This window comes from Pinus tabuliformis, chromosome J, assembly GCF_031772625.1.
Source record: "Pinus tabuliformis cultivar Carrire ecotype Pingquan chromosome J, CPIR1, whole genome shotgun sequence".
Lineage (NCBI taxonomy): Eukaryota > Viridiplantae > Streptophyta > Pinopsida > Pinales > Pinaceae > Pinus > Pinus tabuliformis.
Window position 1 is genome coordinate 203,406,253 of NC_142295.1, and position 22,147 is coordinate 203,428,399.

General features: G+C 36.3%; 1 protein-coding gene across 1 annotated transcript in view; it reads right to left on the reverse strand.

The window, feature by feature from the left end:
* LOC149226378 (cullin-4-like) overlaps nt 1-2,160 on the reverse strand; it is an 87,751-nt gene extending 85,591 nt beyond the window's left edge. The window contains exon 1 of the mRNA XM_089377473.1: nt 1,492-2,160. Within this exon, the coding sequence (XP_089233599.1) occupies nt 1,492-1,783 (292 nt within the window). The 5' untranslated portion in view covers nt 1,784-2,160. The remainder of the gene's footprint in view (nt 1-1,491) is intronic.
* Nucleotides 2,161-22,147: the final 19,987 nt, after the last annotated feature.

A 22,147-nucleotide genomic window follows, 5' to 3' on the forward strand; every position in this document is an offset into this window, starting at 1 on the left:
GATTGATTTATGGGTTAGGACTGCCCATTATCTTCAGATATTGTAATGGAAGCTAGCAGAAGCTATTGACAACAAACAGAGCAATTAAAATTTAAAACCTCTTATCTCTAAGAAGAAAGTGTGTCATAAATGTTAACATCAATTATTCATAACAAAACTTAACAACTTCTGGTTCAAAAGGCAGGAAAACTCTTTAAGTCTCATTCACCTTAATTTAACTAATACTCTGAAGTATGAATTGGCTGTAACAGCTCTACACATTTTCAGAGACGTTGGGAGATGTTATCTTTTGAACAATTTTCCTGTGAGAGAACTTATATTTCTTTTTGTTCTTGTTGAAACTATTCTGCACGTGTGTAAGAGAGAGAGAGAGAGAGAAGTCATTGGAAACCAGCCTAGTTATGTTATGTAATTGATCCTGGTTTTCACTCTACTTTTAAATGGGAGATATAAATTCAAAGAAGATAGTATTTAAAAAGTCATCTCTACCATGATTTCTTGATCCATAGCTCTATTACAGTACTATCGTTCCTTTTGAAAGATACAAGGTTTAAAACCAAACTACTATTCATACTTGTTAGGTGCCCAGGTTCTGGCATGGCCGGGATATATGACCCCTCCGTCATTTGCATCACAGAGGTCAAAGTAACTAAAGGAATTCTTCGAGTCAAATACAGACACTTTCGAGCCTATTGACCGCTTGATGCATCTCTACATCAGACACGGGCAAACGCATATACAGGGATAGATGGCTCCAGCCAGTGTTGCAGAAATAAGAGACAATAATGAAAAGGGGGGTGGGGAGAGCGGCAATGAAACGGTGCTAGAAGGTTTCAAGGGACGAGATATGCGACACCCCTCCAGATGCGTGAATATATTATGTATTTGAAATTGATGAGCAATATTCTAATGTAGTATCGAGATGGTAACGGAAACAAGAACGAGAAACAGGCCTATTGGTCAATTGTCTGGTAACGTAGGTTTCTATCATTACACTTCCATAGCGCAGTTGCAGGGATGAAAAAACTCGTTTCATTGCATGAGTTCTGTAATCTTGAAAAGAACAGAGCCCCACCTGCAAACACCGTATTTTATTTGCAACTCCTCTACAATTTCACCAGTAACCCTAAATCCCTTCCTACACCCAAACTTTCCAGATTGTGTAAATTGGCAACAGCGCCCGAGTAGTCACCTTACTCCCTCAACATCTCCCCCCGCCCCCCAACTGCTACTCGCAAAACCTTGCATTGGTAAAAGCTTCCCGTTTTATGCAAATTGCAAGAATAGAATGATGTTATCGGAGTAGTCTGTGTGTATTTATCTTATTCTCTGTTTGAGGATTTTGTTAAAGGGCTTTGTTTGAGAATTCGCAAATTTTGTAGCGTGTGCACTGAATACATCAAAAAGGAACGAAAAGAACCAGAATCCAGCACAAGATTTCCGAAAAAGAAAATATCCAAAATTCAAAGAAACCCTTGAACAGGGTTTTACCTTTAAAGGGTTTGATGACCAATTTCTTGACGGGCTGGGGGGGGGTGGCCTTCTTTCTTGACAAATTGGCGGCCGTTGCGGAGGCCGAGGATCCTTCATTCTTGAGATCCACCAACATTGCGTCCTCCGAAGAGACATAATGCTGGACACCGTTCTTATCGAATGAATAAAGAACAGACTGTCCCTTGGGCTTCTTCATGGCCGAACCTGTCCCACTATTATTATTGTTGTTGTTATTGTTCGTATTACTGCCGCTGTTAATGCTGCTGATTGGCCTCTTTAGGTGAGACATTAATCAAAATCATGCATTTCGGCTCTCCGTTCTCAGGGTTTTTCTGCAAATTAACGATACCAAACAGCGAATTTCCTCGCCGGTCGCTTCCCACCTTCGATCCCCAGCAAGTCCCTGTCAATCCGTGACGCTGTCAAGAGCAAACCCCGCTGCCTTCAATGGGAACAGAGGCCTTCAATGGTCTTACAGAGATTTTTAGAATGGGAGCAACACTCGATTCTTCGCCCAAACAATAATAATCTTGGTGAGGATCGACTATATAAACCAATTTACCTTCGTAAACTGGGTACATTTTGCCTCATTTCATTCGTGTTTGGCGTCCGACGAAGCACCGTCCTCGGCAGGGTCAGGTGTTCCTTGGATGGAAGGGAGAAGACCCCAAATGTAGTGGTAAGATTCCCTTATCTAACATTCCATAGTCAATATTGAGTTGGGGATGGTTTCAGCATGGCATTGTATGTAACTTGTTGCATCGACAAGAAGTGTTGCCATGGTTAAGTTAGATGATAAATGTCATATTTATTTATGTTTAAAAATATACTAATTTTATTTTATCTTTAACTTTTTGTTTATAGGAAGAAGTTTAAAAATATTATTGTTACTTTATTAAATAATATAACATGTTATATTTATTTATGTATAATAATTTAATTTTTCAAGATAGGAAGAGGTTTAAAAATATTATTGTTACTTTATTAAGTAATATAACATGTTATATTTATTTATGTTTAAAAAAATAATAATTTAATTTTACCTTCATATACTTTTTAATATTTTTTTTAAGAAAGGAAGAGGTTTAAAAATATTATTGTTATTTTATTAATCACCCATGGTTAAGAGAAATGTAAAAGCAAAGCTATGATAGGAATATATTAATTTTAATGAACGTTAAGTGAGATGATGTTTTGCCCTTGAGGTGTAATTTGATTGACGATCACCATGATATGAAGATGTTATATAAATTTGAGGTTCAAATTTATTGATTTATTATATGAATCATGTGTAGGGACGTATATGTGTTGACCTAGAAGTTATTGTGGTAATGGTTGGAATCGACCCTATGTCTCATGAGTACAAGCTCGACTGAGTTGTTGATTCCTCTTAATACCAAAAAACAAATAGAGAGAGGCGATGTTTTAGATCCCAAAAGAAATAAAGTAATAAGTTTCGTTTGGGGAATAAGCGAGATCATCAAATCAACCTAAGATATTGGCATCGCTATAAGGTTTTCCAATTCTTAACGATAAAGGGACTAAGTAACTACTTGTGGTGGGGGATTCTATAATGATAATTCAACATATAGAAACATACAACAGCCTTTAAGAGCTTTGCACACCAAACCCTTGTTGTCGGTAGTTATGCACTTGAGAATGAGTTTCTCCTCATGAGAAGGCATCTCTCCCCAACACCCCCCCCACCCATATCGAATATCAAAGCTTTTAACACCCTTGTCTTAGCCCAGAGAAAATCGACAAAGTTGCAGTACTCACATTGTGTGAAAAGATTAAAAGACATTCCAAAAATTGTAGTTCTATCACAGTCATGGCCCATGCCTTTTTGTCTGGTAAAAAGGGGCCTCATCGAGTAATGCACAGGTATATAGTCATCACCCCACTCACTCATGCTTATGGGTGGAAAAGAATTTGAAACCATTGATAAAAGGTAAGTTGTCATTATCCTTTTATGGGAGATGTTTTTTCACCTTTCTATTCAAAGAAAAGTCAATTAGAGATTTGATCTTCAAGAGTGGACCATATTTCATAGGGGGTTCAGGGATTGTATTTAAATAAATGGAAATTGGACTTAAACCCTAAAAGTAATGTACCCAAAGTAGTCTTGATCTTGATAAAGCTTCTATATTTCCCTCTCCATAGTTGGAACGAAGAGAACATTTAAAATAGAGGAACTGCCCTCGGAAAATACATAGATAAAGTTGAACCTAATGATGGAATATTTGCATGTGTCATAAGTTGTGTGGAAGTATACCTAGAGAAAGGACTACCAGAAGCAATCTAGTCAACCCAATACAATTGGACTTTCTTACAACAAGTGGATCAAGATCAGATTCCATTTAAGTATAAAACCTACCACGAGTATGGATGTTTTTCTCTTGGATGCCCTTAAAAACCTATAGGAGAATCTCAACCATAATAAGAAGAACAATTGTAATAACCTAAGAGAAGGAGAGCTATCCATGACCCCCCTCCCGGCCCCCCACAAAAGCCTCCTCAACCCTCAGGTTCTCGATATCCATTAAAAGAACCCCCACCCTCAAGTTTGAACCCTCACTCCTCTCCTAGTACTGGTGCACTTGGAGACCCTATTGAATCAAAACAACGAGAAAAAGAACGGGAAAAACCGAAATGTCTACTCTTGAAGATGCTCCTTTCCACACCTCGAAAATAGGATTCCCCACTTCTCAACTAGCCAGCTCTATGATCTCTAAAAATGCAGGGAACTATAGATCAGGGATAGGTGTTGTTCTCCTGGAACTTGACAAGAGAGAGGAACAATCAAAAGATGAAGCAATCAATGATTTTGCTTTTAGTAAATTTATAAAGAAGCAAGGAAGAAAATACATCAAGTAAAAACAAGAAGAACAGGCATATCAAGAAAAAGGAATAGGGAGATAATACACTGTAAAAGGTTGTTATAGCAAAAACACGAGAAACTCTAAAGAAAATTTAGTTCCTCCTACAAAAGGAGTTCCCAAAACAAACAATAGATAATGAAATCCATGTCATGGAACTGTGGAGCCCTGAGAAGTGATGAAAAATGGAAATTAGTAAGGAATCTAATCAAAGATGGGAACCGTCAAGTTCTTTTGGCCCAAGAGACCAAATTGGAAGAAAAAATCCTCTCTAGAAAAGCAAAACAGTTCATCGTGTAAGATGGTCAAGTTTGTTAATGTGTATGTGTCAAACTCATATCTTTTACAAACTTGCTTGTTGAAATTATCTCTTAAGTCTAAAAGATACAATTTGGGAACATAATAGCATTTTTTAAGATATTTCAATACCACCATTCATGCTTGGGGAAAAAAAGGGGGCTCTTTGATCATAGTTCCTTTTAGAGAATCTATGAGAGACCTTTATCTCAATCCTTGACTTGGTAGATCTGAAGCCCCTTGAAGGAAAACTCACTTGGTCAAACAGACATCTAGTACCTAGCCACATCATGGTTGTGCTCAATAGATTTATAGTCAACAACTCCCTGCTTTAAGAAAATGTCACTCCCCAATCTTAAATCCTCTCTTGGGATACAACACCATCTGGACCCAATCCCCACTTCTTCGAGCTTGTTTCCAATGCGTGGAACCAATGGATCAAGGGCTCTTTGATTCACAATCGGGAGCAATAAATAAAGCAAGACAAGCTAGCTCTCAGAAGTTGGGCTAAGAATAAAGTATCAAAAGAAAAGAAGTTGATCTTATCTCTTACACTTTGGCTAAAAGAAATCCAAGAAAAAATTAAAGCAACGAACCATAACTCATAGACTTCGTATGGCAAAAAAAAAATAAAAAAATTCAAACATAATTGAGAATGGAGGAGACTTTGGTAACTCAAATCTGTAAGTCTGTGGCCAAAGGCAAGAGATCGAAACAAAATTTGTTTCCATAAGCAAGCCAAACAACGAGTATGGAGGAATACTAACGATAAAATCACCACTTTTGGGGGTGCCACTTTATCCACTTGTACTTGAATAAAGGAAACTACAACAAAGCACTTTGCTAACTTTTACAAAGAACAACCTATGTTGGATGTAGAAGTAAAAGCATCTATGCTTGAACCTATCCCTTGTTTAGTCTCTCTAAAACAAAACAACAACCTAAAAAAAAATCAAATTTAGTTGATAAGGTTCAAGAAGCTCTAGATTCCTTTGATCTTGATAAAGGCCCTGGCCCAAAGTGTTTCTCAGTACACTTCTACAAGCACTATTGAGTATTAATAAAGAAGGATTTAATCAGAATGGTATCTCATGTTCCCAAATTTTCCAAATGGAAGGTGGGTTCAACTCTGCATTCCTAGTCCAAATTTTGAAAGAAGTTAACCCATCCTCCTTTGATATATTTTGACCCATTTCTCTTTGTAATGCCTTCTACAAGATAATAACAAAAAACATTGCAAACATGATCAACCTCTTTTGGAAAGCCAGTCTTCTGAAAATCAAGGTGGATTTATTCATAATCATATAATAATGGATAACATCATACTGGTGCGAGAAGCCATTCACTCAAGCAAGCAGAGATGGAAAAAAAAATGAGTGATTATAAAGTTTGACCTAGCTAATGCCTTTGATCAGGTTAGACATAGTTTTCTATTTGATCTTTTGTGGAAATATTGTTTCAACTTTGAATTTATTTCTTGGATCTTTGATTATATAAGCTCCCCTTGGATTTTGCCCCTAGTTAATGGTAGATCAACTTGTTTTTTTAAAGCCTCTCATAGTCTTCGACAAGGGTGTCCTTTGTACCCTTTGCTTTATATCTCAAAGACTGATTATTTATGTAGAAAGCTATAGTGTGAAAGAAGGATTTATAGTCTTCTTGAGATCATAAGAGTCAGAGTTGTCAAGGAATTTAACCATGTTTAGTTCATCAATGACATGCTTCTATTGGGTAGAGCCTCAACAATTATAATTACCAAATTCAATGACATTCTTGAACAATTCATTTAGGCTTCAAGGGGTCCTATAAACAAAAGAAAACACCTTCTCCTCACATGGAATACTATCTCTAGGAAAGCAACCATGCAAGTTAAACTCCAAATCCCTACCCAAGATTAACGGTTGTTCTTCAAATATTTAGGTCTCTCCATAAGCCTTAAGACTTCTTCTCATTCTTGGTAAATAGTCTTGAATAATCTAAAATCATTTTTTTCTTCATGGGGAGCCCAACAGAAAATCCGGCTAGGCGATTGGTCCTTCTAAAGATGGTCCTATTATCCCTTCCAATATTCCAATTCTATGTAATGCTTGCTCCCATGTGTTAGAAATTCCATTTCTCGAGAGTTAAGAAAGTTTTTATGGCAAGGTAGGAAAACAAATACCAAAAGATATCATTTGGTCAATTGGGAAACTGTCAAAACTCCTATGAATCATGGTGGCCTTGGTGTGAAAGATCCATCCTTAATGAACTTGGCTCTAGGTGGGAAGTTATTATGGCAGCCAACCTTTGAAGATTACAACTAGTGGGAATAAGTAATTCATTAACAATACTTAAGTGGAGATAGAAGTAGAAGTTTGCATCAACACAAAAACTGAAAAGGAGGGTCACAAATCTAGAAACTAATGGCAGTTGCTCTTCATGTACTCTAAGATAAGCTCACATAGATACCATGTAATGGAAACAAAATCAACATTTGGAGGAATAGTATTTTGAGAAACTCTCCATTGGAATAAAAACCATCTCTCCTCTCTCTCAAACCATAACTATCTCGAGTGAGTTGGCATTCCCTTTTTGATATCTCAATATGGAACCACAAGGGTCAATGGTGTAGGTGGAATTTGTTTTCCATCCCTCTATAGCTAACATATTTATCCCATGAGGTGAAGATGTCATTCGCTAGTTGTGCATCTCTTTCAACTTTTGAATCTAATAAAAGGGAATTAGGAAAGTCCATTTACACAACAAAGAAAGGATATGAATCCCAAATGCATGCTCCACACCCCACTTCTAATTTATGGTAAAATATTTGGAATATTGATAGCTTTCATAAGATCAATATTTTTATTTTTTTTAGATCACATTAAATATTTTCCAGTTATCCTTTGACACTGTTTTGTTTTAATTTATCTTGGATTCCCTCCTTTTTTTTTCCCTTCTTTTTAAGCATCCCCCTATCCAATAATATAAACATAATATTATTATTATATAATCTTAATATAGAAATTAATGTTATTAATTAATGAATTATTTTGGGATTAAATATATTTTCCTAACAACTAGTTTTCTATTATGAATAAGTCAACCCATAACAAACAAGATGATTTCTACATCAATAAATAATATTAATATATTATTTTATATTTAATTATTCCTTAACATCTATTTTTAACTAAATTTAGAATATTTTTCCTCACCCCTAATTCCAAAATAATTAATTTCTTTACCTACTAACTAATTCACCAACAGCTAATTTCTAACGGCTAACTCTAGGCAATGCTACATCCTTACTATTTATTCCTTCTGATCAATGGATTTCTCACCTTGTCCTAAGGATGAACCACATTAGTTGGTTTGAAACGTCGACCAAATCCTAACAATGTGATTAATCCAAAATACTTATCTCTACATTATGGATCACAAAAGTTTTAGATCTAAACTTATGTTGAACTTTAGCTCATCAAAAAATCATTACTATGGAAAGTCTTAGCAAGAGAGGGATCCAGGGTGCATCAAGGTGTCCTCTATGCCACAATTAAATTAAACCATCAAGCATTTATTTATGAAATGCAAATTTACTAAACATTTTTGAAAATTGATTCTACAATCATTACTGCATCGATTCAAGTGGCCAAAAATAATTCTTCAATTATTTGAATCACCAAATGAGCTTTATAGAGTCCCCTTCAAAGGGAAACCTCCTTCCAAAAGAATTTGGATGGCTCACCCAAAGATTCTTTGTTGGGAAATATGGATAGCTAGAAACAACGCACTTTCAAGACTATTTGCCTTTACCTAAAATGGTTGCTAAAAAAGTTAAAGTCATCTTAACAAAGCACGTGAAAATATAGAGCTCTCAAATCCTTAATCACTGTATAGATATGAAGGTACATGGAGTTATCAATTTAGTCTACAAATTTTAAATTCATCTCCAACACTTAGGGAATAATCATGGCAACTCTCTCTCATAAAAGAACAACTTCGGATTTGGATATGCTCACATAACTCTCATATATTATCCTTCAATGGGGAATCCAAGAAAAATCCAAGTGTGGCAATTGGGGGAGGGCTCTTTGACCCTGAAGGACAAATAGAACTGAAATACTCATGGAGCCTAAGCATAGCCTTTAACGATCAGGTTGAAAGGTGTGGTCTCTTCCAAGGCATTGTCGTGCCTTTACCAATTATATATATAATTATAGTAGTTGTCTCTAATAACCCCATCCATCATCATGCTTTGGGAACTTTTCCTTTGGACTTTATGATTTGCCATCTTTACACAAGAATTGAGATCACTTACATAAATTCCTCGCACTTAATCCAACATCTTTTTAGAGACCTGATTCTGGCAATAGACAAGCTGGAAAATCATTCCTCATCACTTCCTCAAACTTTGACAATCAACAGTTTCCCATAGGAAGCAATGCTACCTTAAAAACATGATGATGAATTTCAAAATAAAAATAAAACTAAAAAATAAATTAAATTAAATTTGCAATAGCTCCAAGCAGTGCAATAGGGAGACACTCAAGGTGTTAAGCACAACATTTCTTTTGCAAACTTGGCCTAATCTGCCTTAACAAAATGACCTCATCTTAACTGGGTATTTATCGATGAAATTTGATCATTCTAGATGACTAGGAGCCAGTCCTCATTATATTTTGATGCTAGCTAAATGTAAATATGTTAATGACATTTTCTATAAATTGTATCCGTGTGGCTTTTATTGGAACTTGGTATTAGGATCAAGGTGCAACCAATCTGGCCATATCATTATAATCTTAAAACCCTTTGCAATGTTTTTTCTTAGGAACTTATGGAGGTATCTCATATGTACTTCAACACATTATTTGTTAATACAATCTACCATGTTATTGTTAAAAAAAGAGGATAATCTAACATATGCACAATCAATTAATACTCCATGACATTCAATTGGGGAAGTTGGTTAAAAGAGTTCAAATTCTAGCAAAGAGTTGTGAAACCATTTACTTTGATGTCCTGAGATCCTACAATGCCTTCATGGAAATGAAAATAAATAAAATAGTACACATAGAAGTGGAAATGGTGAGTTTAAATAGGGAAGAACCAAATCCATCTCACTTTCCAAGATAGATGGTTTTCTATCCATATTACAAATCTCAATGAAATCCATATTACATGTGAAGGTGCTGAATAGATGGGGATTAAATCCCATTCAATTCCAAGCACTCCCTTGTTTCTTCACTCTTTTGGTGTCATTTACAAATGCTGAGCGGATGGGACAAAGAATTGTATGTGGTTTTATGTGCTCAAAATCCTATAAACTTCTCCTTCTTTTAGGCCTATTCTTCTACGTTGAAAGAGGGTTGACAAGTCTTAGAGAGAAATAATTATGTAACCTATGAACCTTGATTCTAGTACTACTTTGAAGCCTAGCATGTGTGTAAACTTTGGAAGATGGCCTAAAGGATTTGACTTGGAAATAATCAATGTTTAGCACTCGTGGGCTCTTGGAGGTGTGCAATTTGTGAAAACATAGAACTATGTTAAGGGAAAAGATGATGTAGGTGCCACGTGGGCGAAGTTTGGTATTGTTTATTTGTTCCTGTTTGCAAAAGGGAAGGGTAGAGGAAATATTGGGATAATAGATTTGCAATGGAGTGTCATTTTATGCACACACAAATAGTAGGTTCAATTTTGCAAGTGGAATCTCTTAAAAACGAGGAAATTAAATTTGAAGTTCTCATGAAAAACCATAGTTAGATGTACAAAAAACTAACAAAGAAATTGGGTATACTTGAATCGAGAATTTGGAAGCTAGAGAAAGAGGGGTGACCTTCTATTAGTTCTATTAGGACTCAATAATTTACATCTCCCCTTAGTAAAATTTCTATTGGATCACTTATATATGAACCATTGAATAGAAAAGAAGGAGACATTATTCAATAAGAACCATATTTGGAAATAAAGATGGTATCAAATCAAATCATCCAAGGTTGATACCAAGTAGGAAGCCCTAATTATGTATGATTTCTTCTAAATTTAGATATATGTGATGTTTTGTAGAGCCACATTTTTCTCAAGTCAGTTCATTTGACAATATAGCAATCAAATACACTGTGATAGGCTCAAGAAAACAAACCTAGCATAGCCAATAGGTAGTAGTTTTGAATTTTTGAGATTTATAAAGTACTCAAAATAAGAATTTTATATATATCTTGTATTGTCTTAATACAAAAGATACATGTTTCTATTAAAAATAATGATAATATGTCAACTTTGTCATGTTGTGCTCTAATGACAACTTTGAGCGATTGTTGTGATAATGACGCAAATTTAAATACTAATAAGAATATTCCTTGTCTATGTGGGGTTTCCCTTGTGTGATTGTTAATTATATTGAATATTGTTTTGTGTTTTTTTGTTATTGTATCTGTGAATTGTGAAACTAGCCTGTGGTTTAATAATTTGCAACCCATGGACATATAAGTTATCAAAATCACATAGGGAGAACACCTAGTTTGGGCCACACCAACCCCTAACATTTCTGGATTTTTTTTGGTTTCTCCTCCTGACTATCACGAGCTTCAAATATTGGCCACCTTACAAAATGAAACAATCGAAATCCAATCATGCTAGTGGGATTACACAATTATATTGAATATTGTTGATGTAGCCTTCAGGTAGATTATTATAAAGCACTAGGGAGGTAACAAAAACCATATTCTTCACTTGAGTGTTTGAGGGTGGCTCAATCTCATTTATTGGTTTTCCACTTACAACAGTATGGATAGCCATTTAAAAAAAAATGTCCAAGTGTGTTCAAACTAGAAGTCAAGGTTGAAAGAGTAGGCGTGGAATACAACTCTTGAATTGAAACTCCAATCAAGGGGTCAATGCACTATATAACAATGTCATTTGGAGAGTACCCAAGTTTGTGTAATCCAAGGAAGAATCCTGCTAAGAGCCCTAGATTGAGGAGGTCTATCACTCTTGCCAATTAAGGCTAGGTGTAAGGATCATTGATGGATGATTCATTGAGTGATGAAGCCTTTAGAGTATTATTTTGCACAACGGAAGTTTAGATTTGAGCCCTCTTGTAGCTAATACGTTTGTTGATTTGGTAGTATATGTCATGGGATCTAAGATTTGGGTGCCTTAGAAGTCTTAGTAGATTCAAGGTTAAGATGGGTGATTAATAGATTTAGGGTTAAGATTGACCAATTTTTAGAATTGTGGCATCAATGTTTATAGAAAGAATATGCTCTTAAATTATGAAGGGATGATGTATTCTCACAATGTGTAGTGCCCAAACAAATTTTTAAAAAGAATAGCGAATTTTAAATTCATGAAATTGAAAGAAAAAAAAGAGTGAATTTTGGGAAAATAAAAATGAATTATAAAAAAACAAACAAACAAACAAAACAAAACAAAAACTACATATCTCCATCTCAACCCATGTCCATTAAATGTTCATGGAGGTTAGAAAATCTCAAAAACCATGAAAAGATAATTGGGTGGTGAAGTCGTGGTAGTGTTAGATCCCCATTAGGGTTTAATTCCCTAAAATAATGGTTAGCATGCTTTTGCATGGGAGTCATTAATAAACGATGGAATCATCAAGAGTGTCAAGTTTAATCAAGTAGCCACATGCAAAAAAAGTAGAAATGGTGTTCCACCTTTTAGGCATGAGGGGTGGATATGTGATAGTTAGTGGAGTTAGAGAAAGCTTCCCGAGCCTTATTAAAAAAGTCGAAATGCACTTCCTCAAATATTATTTAACCACATTGAAATTGCAGCTCAAATAATTTGATCCCTCTCAACAGTTGCTAAATCCATGAATAAAATGATTTTTATAACCATTATTGTTTTATTTCCTAAATGCTTTCGAGCAACACGAGGAAGCAATACCCCACAGTTTTGAGAGAAGATTCAGGAGAATGTCGACCACCTAATATGGTGTTTCGGTGGAAGTGTGTAGGTTGTTCGCTCATTTTTCCCTTCGTGAATCGGAAGCACATTTGGCAATGGTTGGTCCCTTCTTAAAGGGTGGTCCTCCTGAGGAGACTTTTCTTCTCTTCCCACAATTGGTGAGCTCCGGTGCCCTATTTCATCTATCCATCCCCGCCAATGTTGTATTGGTTCATTCTACAATGACATATCTGTTACATGGCATGGGGCTTCATGGCCAGTCGAATTTGAGTGAATATGAACCTCTAATTGTAGTGGTGAGCACCCTTCTGGATTGGCATACAAAATGTTGACAAGAAATGTATGCTCATGAATTGTTTTAAAAATTGCCTAAACAAAACCTCACATTGTGGACGGTTCTGCTGCCTAGGAGCATGTATAATGAACATGTAGATGTTACTCTGAATATTTTGATAGAAAATCCTGAGAATTTAGCGCATTTGAAAAATGTTATGAACATAGGCCTCATGCAAAATGGATGGGTTGATGAGGTTCAGGAACTGTTTGTAAAAATGTCCCTACGAGAAAAGGCCCTTTGGCATGTATCATTTATGGGGTATGCACAGGTCGAGCTTGTTGGCAAAGCTTTGAGACTTTCATTGTAAACATCACAGTATGAGGCCCCCTCGTGGATTTTGAAGGTTGCAAGGTTTTCCCTCTCTATTTTGATGTCACAGTTTCGCTCAGAATTGAGGGTTTGGAAGTCAAGGGAGGATGAGTTGATTAATGGTTTGGAATATGTGGAAGTGCATTCTTTGATAAAGCCTGCTCAAGATCCATTCCAAATTCTTCTCAAAAGCATAAATGGGAAAACCATTCTCTTTTGGATTGGGGGCTCTGACATGGTGGTTTCTTTTAAGCACTTGATTGAACTCAAGTTGGGAATCCCTACTAAATCCCAATGTTTTTCATTTAAAGGAAAGGTGCTACAAGACTGATGTCAACTGAAGGACTATCACATCATGAGGAACTCTACTGTTTTTCTAGCCCTGAGATTACTGGTGGAGCTCGAGTCCACAAAAAACCCAATGGATCTGTTTCTTTCAAGGACGAAGTGCAAGGGAAGTCAACTAATACAAAAAAATATTGATATTTAATCCACGTCCATACATCGTAGAACAAATGAAACAAGCATCGGCCATGGAGTTGAATATACCATAGGTAAAGTCGCTCTTCAATCCAGGGCTATTATTTTCAGGTTCAATAGCTTTGGGCCTAAATATGATGCTCTTCATCAGTGGATATTTTCCTCTTGGACCCCAAATTGTGACATCTATTTATGCTCAAAAGGTTTTTTTATTGTTCAAGTTTATACATTGAAAGATTTGGTCGAGAATGTTATGAATCATGGACCTTGGTTTTGGGGTAATGCTGGGCTTTTTATCACCCCATGGTTCCGAGAGTTTGATGCCACAAGCATGGTGGTCTCAACAATTGCGGTTTGGGCGAGGCTTCCAAATCTACATCTGCCATTTTGGAATCATAAAGTCCTAGAGGAAATAGGAAATACACTAGAAAAATACAAAAAAATGGACCGAAGTTTTGGGAGGTGTGCTCATGCAAGAAGGACACGAATAAAATTACTTTGTTTATGATTTGGAGCTAGCAGCAGTGATTCATGCCCTCAAAATGTGAATGCATTATTTGATTGGGAGGAAATTGACCTTAATCACAGATCACATAAGTTTTTTTTTTTATTAGCCCAAAATGAACACTAGACAAACCAAGTGGATGGCTTTTCTAAGTGAGTACGACTTTGGTATTAAACACATCAAAGATAAGGAAAATAAGGTAGTGGATGCCTTGAGTTGAAGTGTAAAGCAAGTATGTGAAGTTATAATCAACCAAAATTAAACATATCAATGGGAACAAATTAAAAAGGCAATTTCCACATATTAGGTTTATAGTCAAATATGTGCAAATTTGTAGAATAACAAGGAACATATTGGATATGTACTGCATGAACCAATGCACTAAGTGGGAATATTATATTCACCTTGTGGAATTTGTGTATAACAATGGTTATCAAGCCTCATTAAAAATGAGTCCTTTTGAAGCCCTATATGGCAACAAGTGTCACATACCCATAAGTTGGAGTCGCCTAGAGGATAGGGTGATATTGAATCTTGACATGCTTCAAGAACTAGAGCATATGGTAAAACAAATTAGACAAAATTTAAAAAAGGATGAGGACCGACAAAAGAGCTATGCATATTTGAAAAGAACTCCTAGCGAGTTTCAAGTGGGAGATCATGTAAATCTAAAAGTGTGACCCAAGAGAAGTTCTCCGAAGTTAGGGAACGATGCTAATTTAGCTCCTTGGTATTGTGGGCCATTTGAAATATTGGCGTTGGGTCAATGGCTTATCAGTTAGGCCTACCAGTTCATGTTAAAACACATAATGTATTTCATGTTTCTTTATTAACATAATATATACCTAATCCTAATCATGTGATTAATTGGAATGTTATACAGGTAGAACTGGAAGGAGAATTCTAAGTTGAACCTGTACAGATCCTGGATTTGAGAGAAATAACTCTTCGGGAAAAGACCATTCCCTGAGTTAAAGTGCAATGGGAACACTTTGGGCCAAAAGAGGCCACTTGGGAATGGGAAAATGAAATGAAAGAGGCTTTCCCAATGCTATTCCAAAGAAGAAAGGAATGTGAAAACACCGAGGACTGTGTCTCTTATTGGGGGGGTGAATATCCTTGGTGACATGACTTAAGACCTTATTGGTTAAAATTGAACTATAATTAATTTCAAAGATGTGAATCATATAATTTACATGTTTTTCTATTGTCAAGAAAATAATTATACTTATATTTATTTGGAAGAAAAGAGAATCGAATTTTGTTGCACTAATATTCTTGAGAATTTGTAATGGGCTATCAAGAACGACTAAATCCCTAACCATCAAGAATTAGTTGATGAGTTAGTTATGTTACGAGAATGGAAATAAAAAAATAAGAAAATGCCTCATGACTCTTGATTCACTTTCTGAAGGAAAAGGGAGAGAGAGAAGGGTACCAGAGAGGATGGCTGGAGATAAATGCAATTAGTCTAGAAAATTTATGCAGAGGCCAAGGATATATGGCTGGAGATAAATGTCATGAATCTGGTTCTTGTTTTTGTGTAGAATTATTGTGGGAGAGAAAAACAATAATCTCCAAGCAACACTAGAGGGAGAGAAAGACTAGTGAAAAACCCTCAATTTAAAGTAGGATGTTGCTTAGGGTTGCTTAGAAATAGTCTCAAAATTTCTTAAAAAAAAATGATTCTTAACTGGAAGGGAAGAGCTCACGGGTAGCTAAGCGAGAAGCTAGCTTACGGTTGGGAGGGCCGTGAGAGCTCTTTGCATATTCCCCAGAATATCTTAGATAAGTATCTAACCCAATCTCTTATTTTTTATTTGAAAGCTAAGAAAGTTGGAAATGTGTTATAATTGTTGTTAATGGCTAATGTAGAATTAAAAGTGGTGTATGCAATAAAATCAAAATCAAAAGTGGTGTGTAAAGTGTAAATGTGTAGTAGTATGCAAAGTGTAAATGTGCACGTACAAGTAACATTTATGGAAGAATAATGCAAGGACCAGTATGAGGTATGTTGGTGGATACTATAAAGAAAAAGCATTTAAAATATTTGCATAATGGGCATGTATAATCTTGTGTAAAATTATTTTGGTAATTCACTGTGAAATCTTAGGAGGAAACCCAAAAACGAAAGATTATGATTTTCTTTTAGGTAATGTAAGTTTTGAAATGATTGGCATGTTTAACACATGGCTTGAGAAACTGCAACCTAAGGGCATATAAATCATCAAAATCACTCGAGGATCGCATTTGGCCTGGGCCACACCAACCCTTAACATGACTAGATTTTTGCCCATAGGTTTAGAACCCATGACCTTTTTCACCCTAGAGTGCCTTAACATAACACCCTATCACTATCTATAGTATACCACATAAACAAAATTATAAAAATCTTTAAAAACTTAAAAATACAAACAACATTTTTTTATTAATTTTTATTTTATAATTAATTTTATTTTTCTTAAAATTAATAATTACTTTATATGAATATTTATATACAAACATTTTCAATTTAAAAAATATTCTATTTGTTTCACAGATTATTTCTTTTAGATTAATAGACTAGATTGGTTCTACGAGTGGCCATCATCAATAAAATAATAAATACAAACAACTTTTATTAATTTTTATCTTATAATTAATTTCTTGTCACTAATTTTATTATTTTTAAAAATAATTACGTCGATGTTTCTTTTGAATCAGTGCACCTCCCATTTTCGTCTACCCTTCTCCTCTCTGCTTAAAAATTTTGCACCAATATTTTTACATTGATTTACGTGCACCATATTCCCCGAGTTCTTGGGCATACTTCCTCTATGTCCCCAAGGTCTCTAAATTTATTTTCATGGTCTCTGAACTGCCGATACACCTATCATTTCCAGTCACAAGCTTTTTGGAAGGGTAGGGTCTCTTAATTTCTCTTCATAGTCTCTAAACTGCTGATACAATTGTTGTTTGCAGTCGAAGAGTGGCTCCAATACTCTACGAATGAGTTTTATGTTGCTCGACTGCACGATGAAGAGTTTGCCATTTTTACAGTGCATGACCAGTAACTTCCTAAATCCATGGTACACAATGAACACATATGATGTTGTGTTGAGTCAGAGTAAGTTCATCTTCAAACTTATCTACAGTGAAGTTCTGCATTATCCCTCTTTCTCAGTTGTTGCTTGTATTTTTGTTTCTCTACTTTTTAGTTTGAATCATTGGGTAACCCTGTTTGACAAACAAAAGTGTGCACTGCGAGTAGCCCAAGTCAAAAGCTCATACATGGAGTCCACAAAGACTAGTGAAGGTAGGTGAGTGCAAAACTTTCTATGAAGACAGTTTTGTTCCCTTCGCTATGCAATAGAAACCCTTAATTGTTCTTCCTTGTTTTTACGTTTTCTTTGTGTCTATATTATCAATAGAAACCCTTCACTCTGCTAAACCTATCAGTCACAAAACCAGGAATTTTCATAAAACAAGGTTAAACCAATAAGTATATATTCTTGTCTAAGTTTTTAGTTTTAGGCATGCTGAGGAACACTCGTGCATTTCAGGAAGATTAGAAAATAAGGGCAAGAGTAGCATCATTGACATTGTGTCATTTCCCTTGCACCTGACTTTGGGTCACTGGCTTAAAATATGGTTGATTTAGCCTTGGAAATAGTAAATACTTGCAAGGAAGTCACGAGGGGTGTTGATATGCTATGCTCTTATAGTTCCACAATATTTGGTGGTTAGCCTCTTGCATTGCATGTTCAAAGGTTAATAGTCGCATTTGGTAGCGAGTATGTAAGTAGTGACGTTCCTTTTGCCATGTTTGGGCAGATTACCCAAGAACATGGTATGTTTCTTTCCTTTCTAAGTTGGATTGAAACATACAATGGTGTCTTTTTCTTTTGTGCATATGGGAATATGAGTTGAAGGGATTTTTCATGTCATCTTTCGATTGCATTACAATTTCACATTTGAAGAAAAATGCGGGACGACTAGGGATGATACATAAATATGTTTTAGGCATAGTTGAATGAAATAAAATTTATTGGATAAACAATTTTCTAGATTATGAAATCTACCTGAATGTGCACTGAACATGAAAACTATATTCAATTGAAGTAGGGCATTTAATTGACCAAGTTTTGAACCTTTTGCATGTAGGAAAATTATTTTTTTACACTGGAAATATATTTTGCATGGTGTTATGTTTCTAATCTCATTTTCTTGTGATCCACAGTACTTTGTTTCTGGCAAGGCTGATTTCATGTTCAGTTATGTCCATAGTCTCGCAGAAACAAATACAATCCTTTTCAATTTCTAAAACTTCATTTTATTTGTTCTTATTCACCTGCTTGATTTCTGATTCTTGAAGTGGAACGTCAAGAAGTTGGCCATCAAAACTAGCGCCTTTATAATGTATTAAATGTTGTTGATCATGCATATCACTAATGGGAATCCCATTTGTTAGGTGGAAAAGAGGATGTCTACCGTGTTTTAATGTGATTCTTACATTCTTACCTTGCTTGGAAAAAGCCGAGTTGATGGCTATAGTATTAGGTGATCCAAATCTATTGCTTTGAGTCCAAGGGTTGGCTTAGATAACTTATTATCTATATTACCAGAGAGAGTGTAAGCATATTCATCAATTATTCCATATTGCATATTCCTTGTAATACCCTCCTCCCACATCTACCCAAGTAACCGGACAAACAGGGTAAACATGTGACGAGAAGTTACCATGATATGATTCGACCTCCTAAGTCACGTTAAGGAAGTGGAATTGATGGAAACACACAATACAAACCTTCCACAAACACAACAAGATTCCCAGGAACAATCTCAACTACTCAGGTAACTAGCCCCTAGGTCCCACAGAGTTTTTAGACCGATTAACCCCCAGACGCTCATGTGATACGGGCATGCATGCGTCCAAAGGGATCTGGATGCTCCCACAGCATGGTATGCAAGTGTCCAAACAATTAACCACATTGGATGGTTTGAAACACGTCGACAGAACTCTGATGATGTGATTTTTACCCAAAGTTTTCATGCTTTTCATAATATGGATAACATAAGCCTAATTCATTTATTACAACCCTGCACAGAAGGGCCATTGTGATAAAGGTCAAGGGACTATTTTGCTAAGTGTTGTGTCAGCATCCTCAGGATTTGAGCCACTTTTTTCAGGCCCAGAGCCCAGGTCACTACGCAAAATTCAATGATATCTTCAAAACAGAAAGATAACAATCGAAGGTTGATATAATTGCAATTACTTAAACAAGCCCTCGACTGGGCCCCTACTAGCCATGACAGGCATTTTGTCAAACATGTCACAAATATTTAATCTACATGTGTAAACAACATATCTGAGCATAGGGATCTCATACTTATTTGAGAATCGCTAAGGAGCATTGATGCCTCAACACATTAGCTGCAGTTTCATCCATTAGGAGATTGACACATTGTTCATTCATTTACAAGTAGAAACATGATGAGAGTCATATATAGCCACTGTCATAATACATGCTTATAATCAACATAATAAAAACATAAATATCAAGGATACATTAGCCATAGAATCCACATATAAACCAATATAATACTCATGAAATAACAAGGATAAATAAGCTCATATTAATGATGCAAAAGCCAACCTGGTATGGGACTACCACGTTCTACCCGACCGTAGACATGGTTGAGCCAAATATCTCTTCATCCAGTCAACCCCCTGCCATATTCCAAGCATGAATGTGGGATATCCTAAAACACATCAATCAAAACCATCTAGGGCTTCCAAAGGCCAAACCACCTTAACCTATCAAACAATTATTCCATCTCACGGCCAGACATCACAAAAGCATCATCGGACTGGTCTCTACCCAAGCCTTCCAAGGCTCCGGAGCCTTTTTTCCAACTTGGCTTCCATGACTAGTAATTCAACCCACGGCTGTTGCCGGGCTCCACAGCGTTTGTCCAACAAAGGCTCTAGGACTACTAACTCAACCCACAATTTTTTTTCGGGCTTCCAAAGCATTTGTCCAACCAAGGATTCCAAGACTAGTAACTCAACCCACCAAGGGCTTTTAGAGCATTTGTCCAACCAAGTCTTCTAGGACTAGTAACTCGGCCCAAGTTTTTACAGGGATTCTAAAGCGTTTGTCCAACCAAGGCTCCAGGAATAATAACTCAACCCAACCCTTTACAGGGCTTCCAGAGTGTTTGTCCAACCAAGGCTCTAGGAACTAAAAACTCAACCCAAGCCAAAGGAAACATAAGAACCAACCAGAAAAATAAAGAAATGAACCAACAACACCATGGTTATCCAGGAAATGGAAAGGCTAGACAAATGAATTGTCAATTCACACAATCCTCCAAGCCAATAACAGATCATGACTAAGAAACCACATGCATGTGCCATGCATGCCAAAACTAGTGAGGAAAACATACATGAAACTCGGTACGTGCAAGCAAAACCCATTGTAGTTGTTGATTCTGATATCCTCTTGCACTTTCCTACTCTTCCTTTTCCTTCTTGCTCCAAAACTCCAACTATGCCACACTCTCCAAGAGTGCTCCAAGAAAACTCTAAGTGTCCAAGAGTATGAGAGAATAGAGAGAGGGCTCCAAATTTGAACTAACCGAGCCCTGCCCATTGATCCTCAAAAGCCTTTTTATTAATGAGGCCTCTATTTTCTTCATTTTCCATTATTTTCCTCCTCACATGTAACCTGTGACCTTTCACCTTCCTTTTATCCTAATTTCCATTATTTTCATAAATAAAATGCATTTCCAAATCCTTTGCTAATTTCCTTAGCCATAATAATCCGAATGAACACCCACTATGATGTTTTTCCCACCATTCAGCTTGGAATACATGTCCCATGACCATGGTCTTATATATTTTTACATGGATTTTTAACTAGGGTTGTTACAGAACCCTCCCCCTTGGGGGAACACCATCCTCGGTGTTTAATGACACCTATAATTAGCAAGATTGCTACCACTGAACATACTACCCATGGAGCTTTATAACTTAGCTCATTGTAATATTTACAATGACCACTGCTGAAAGATGACAGACATACCGTTTACTGGAGATTTATAACATAGCTCATTACGATATTTACAATAATAACCACATATACACACATACACATTTGATTCAACCAACAAATAACCATATTGTTTATGGAGCTTTATAAATCCAGCTCGATACAATATACACACATATACATATATACACATTTGCTCATCCAACAAATAAAGGACACGATGCCTTCATTTGCAACAAGGGAACCTAGAGGCTCAAAACTCCACCCTCAAAGTAATATCAGGATTCACCTCCTTCCCAGGAAGTCCAGAATCCACTGCCAAATTCAAGGCTACATCCAATGTCCAGCGCTGCAATCCTGCGACACTTGTCCTCTCAGCTTACAATTACCGACTCAATGTTCCAGGGAACACTACCAAAGTGCATCTGATTCGATCTAACGATGTTAATGACCAAAACAAATACATCCCCAAACTTCCTTTCTTTGCTACACAGTCCCTTGGGTAATTCAGTCACCCCCTTCCATGTAGTCACACACCTTCCAAGTTTCGTTGGCACCCCCATCTAGGCATTCCATCCCTTGGCAAGGCTTCCTCGCATCGAAAGATACAAAAACCAAGGCATATCCTTCCCTCAAAACCATCACACTGGTCATAACATTCTCATGGCAATCAATGGACACTATTGGGTACCAGTGTCCCATAATGGCCTGCGCCTGAATGCTTTACCAACATACTGCTACCTATACCAATTTCTTTCACTTTTGGCTGCTAATTCTTGCAGTTGGTTTCGACCACCCAACCCAGGCATTTCCCATGCTTTCTTATACCAACCATATAACTGCCATTAGATTTAAATAAATTGAAATAAATTCAAATCATACCTCATTGGTGGCCTGTCAA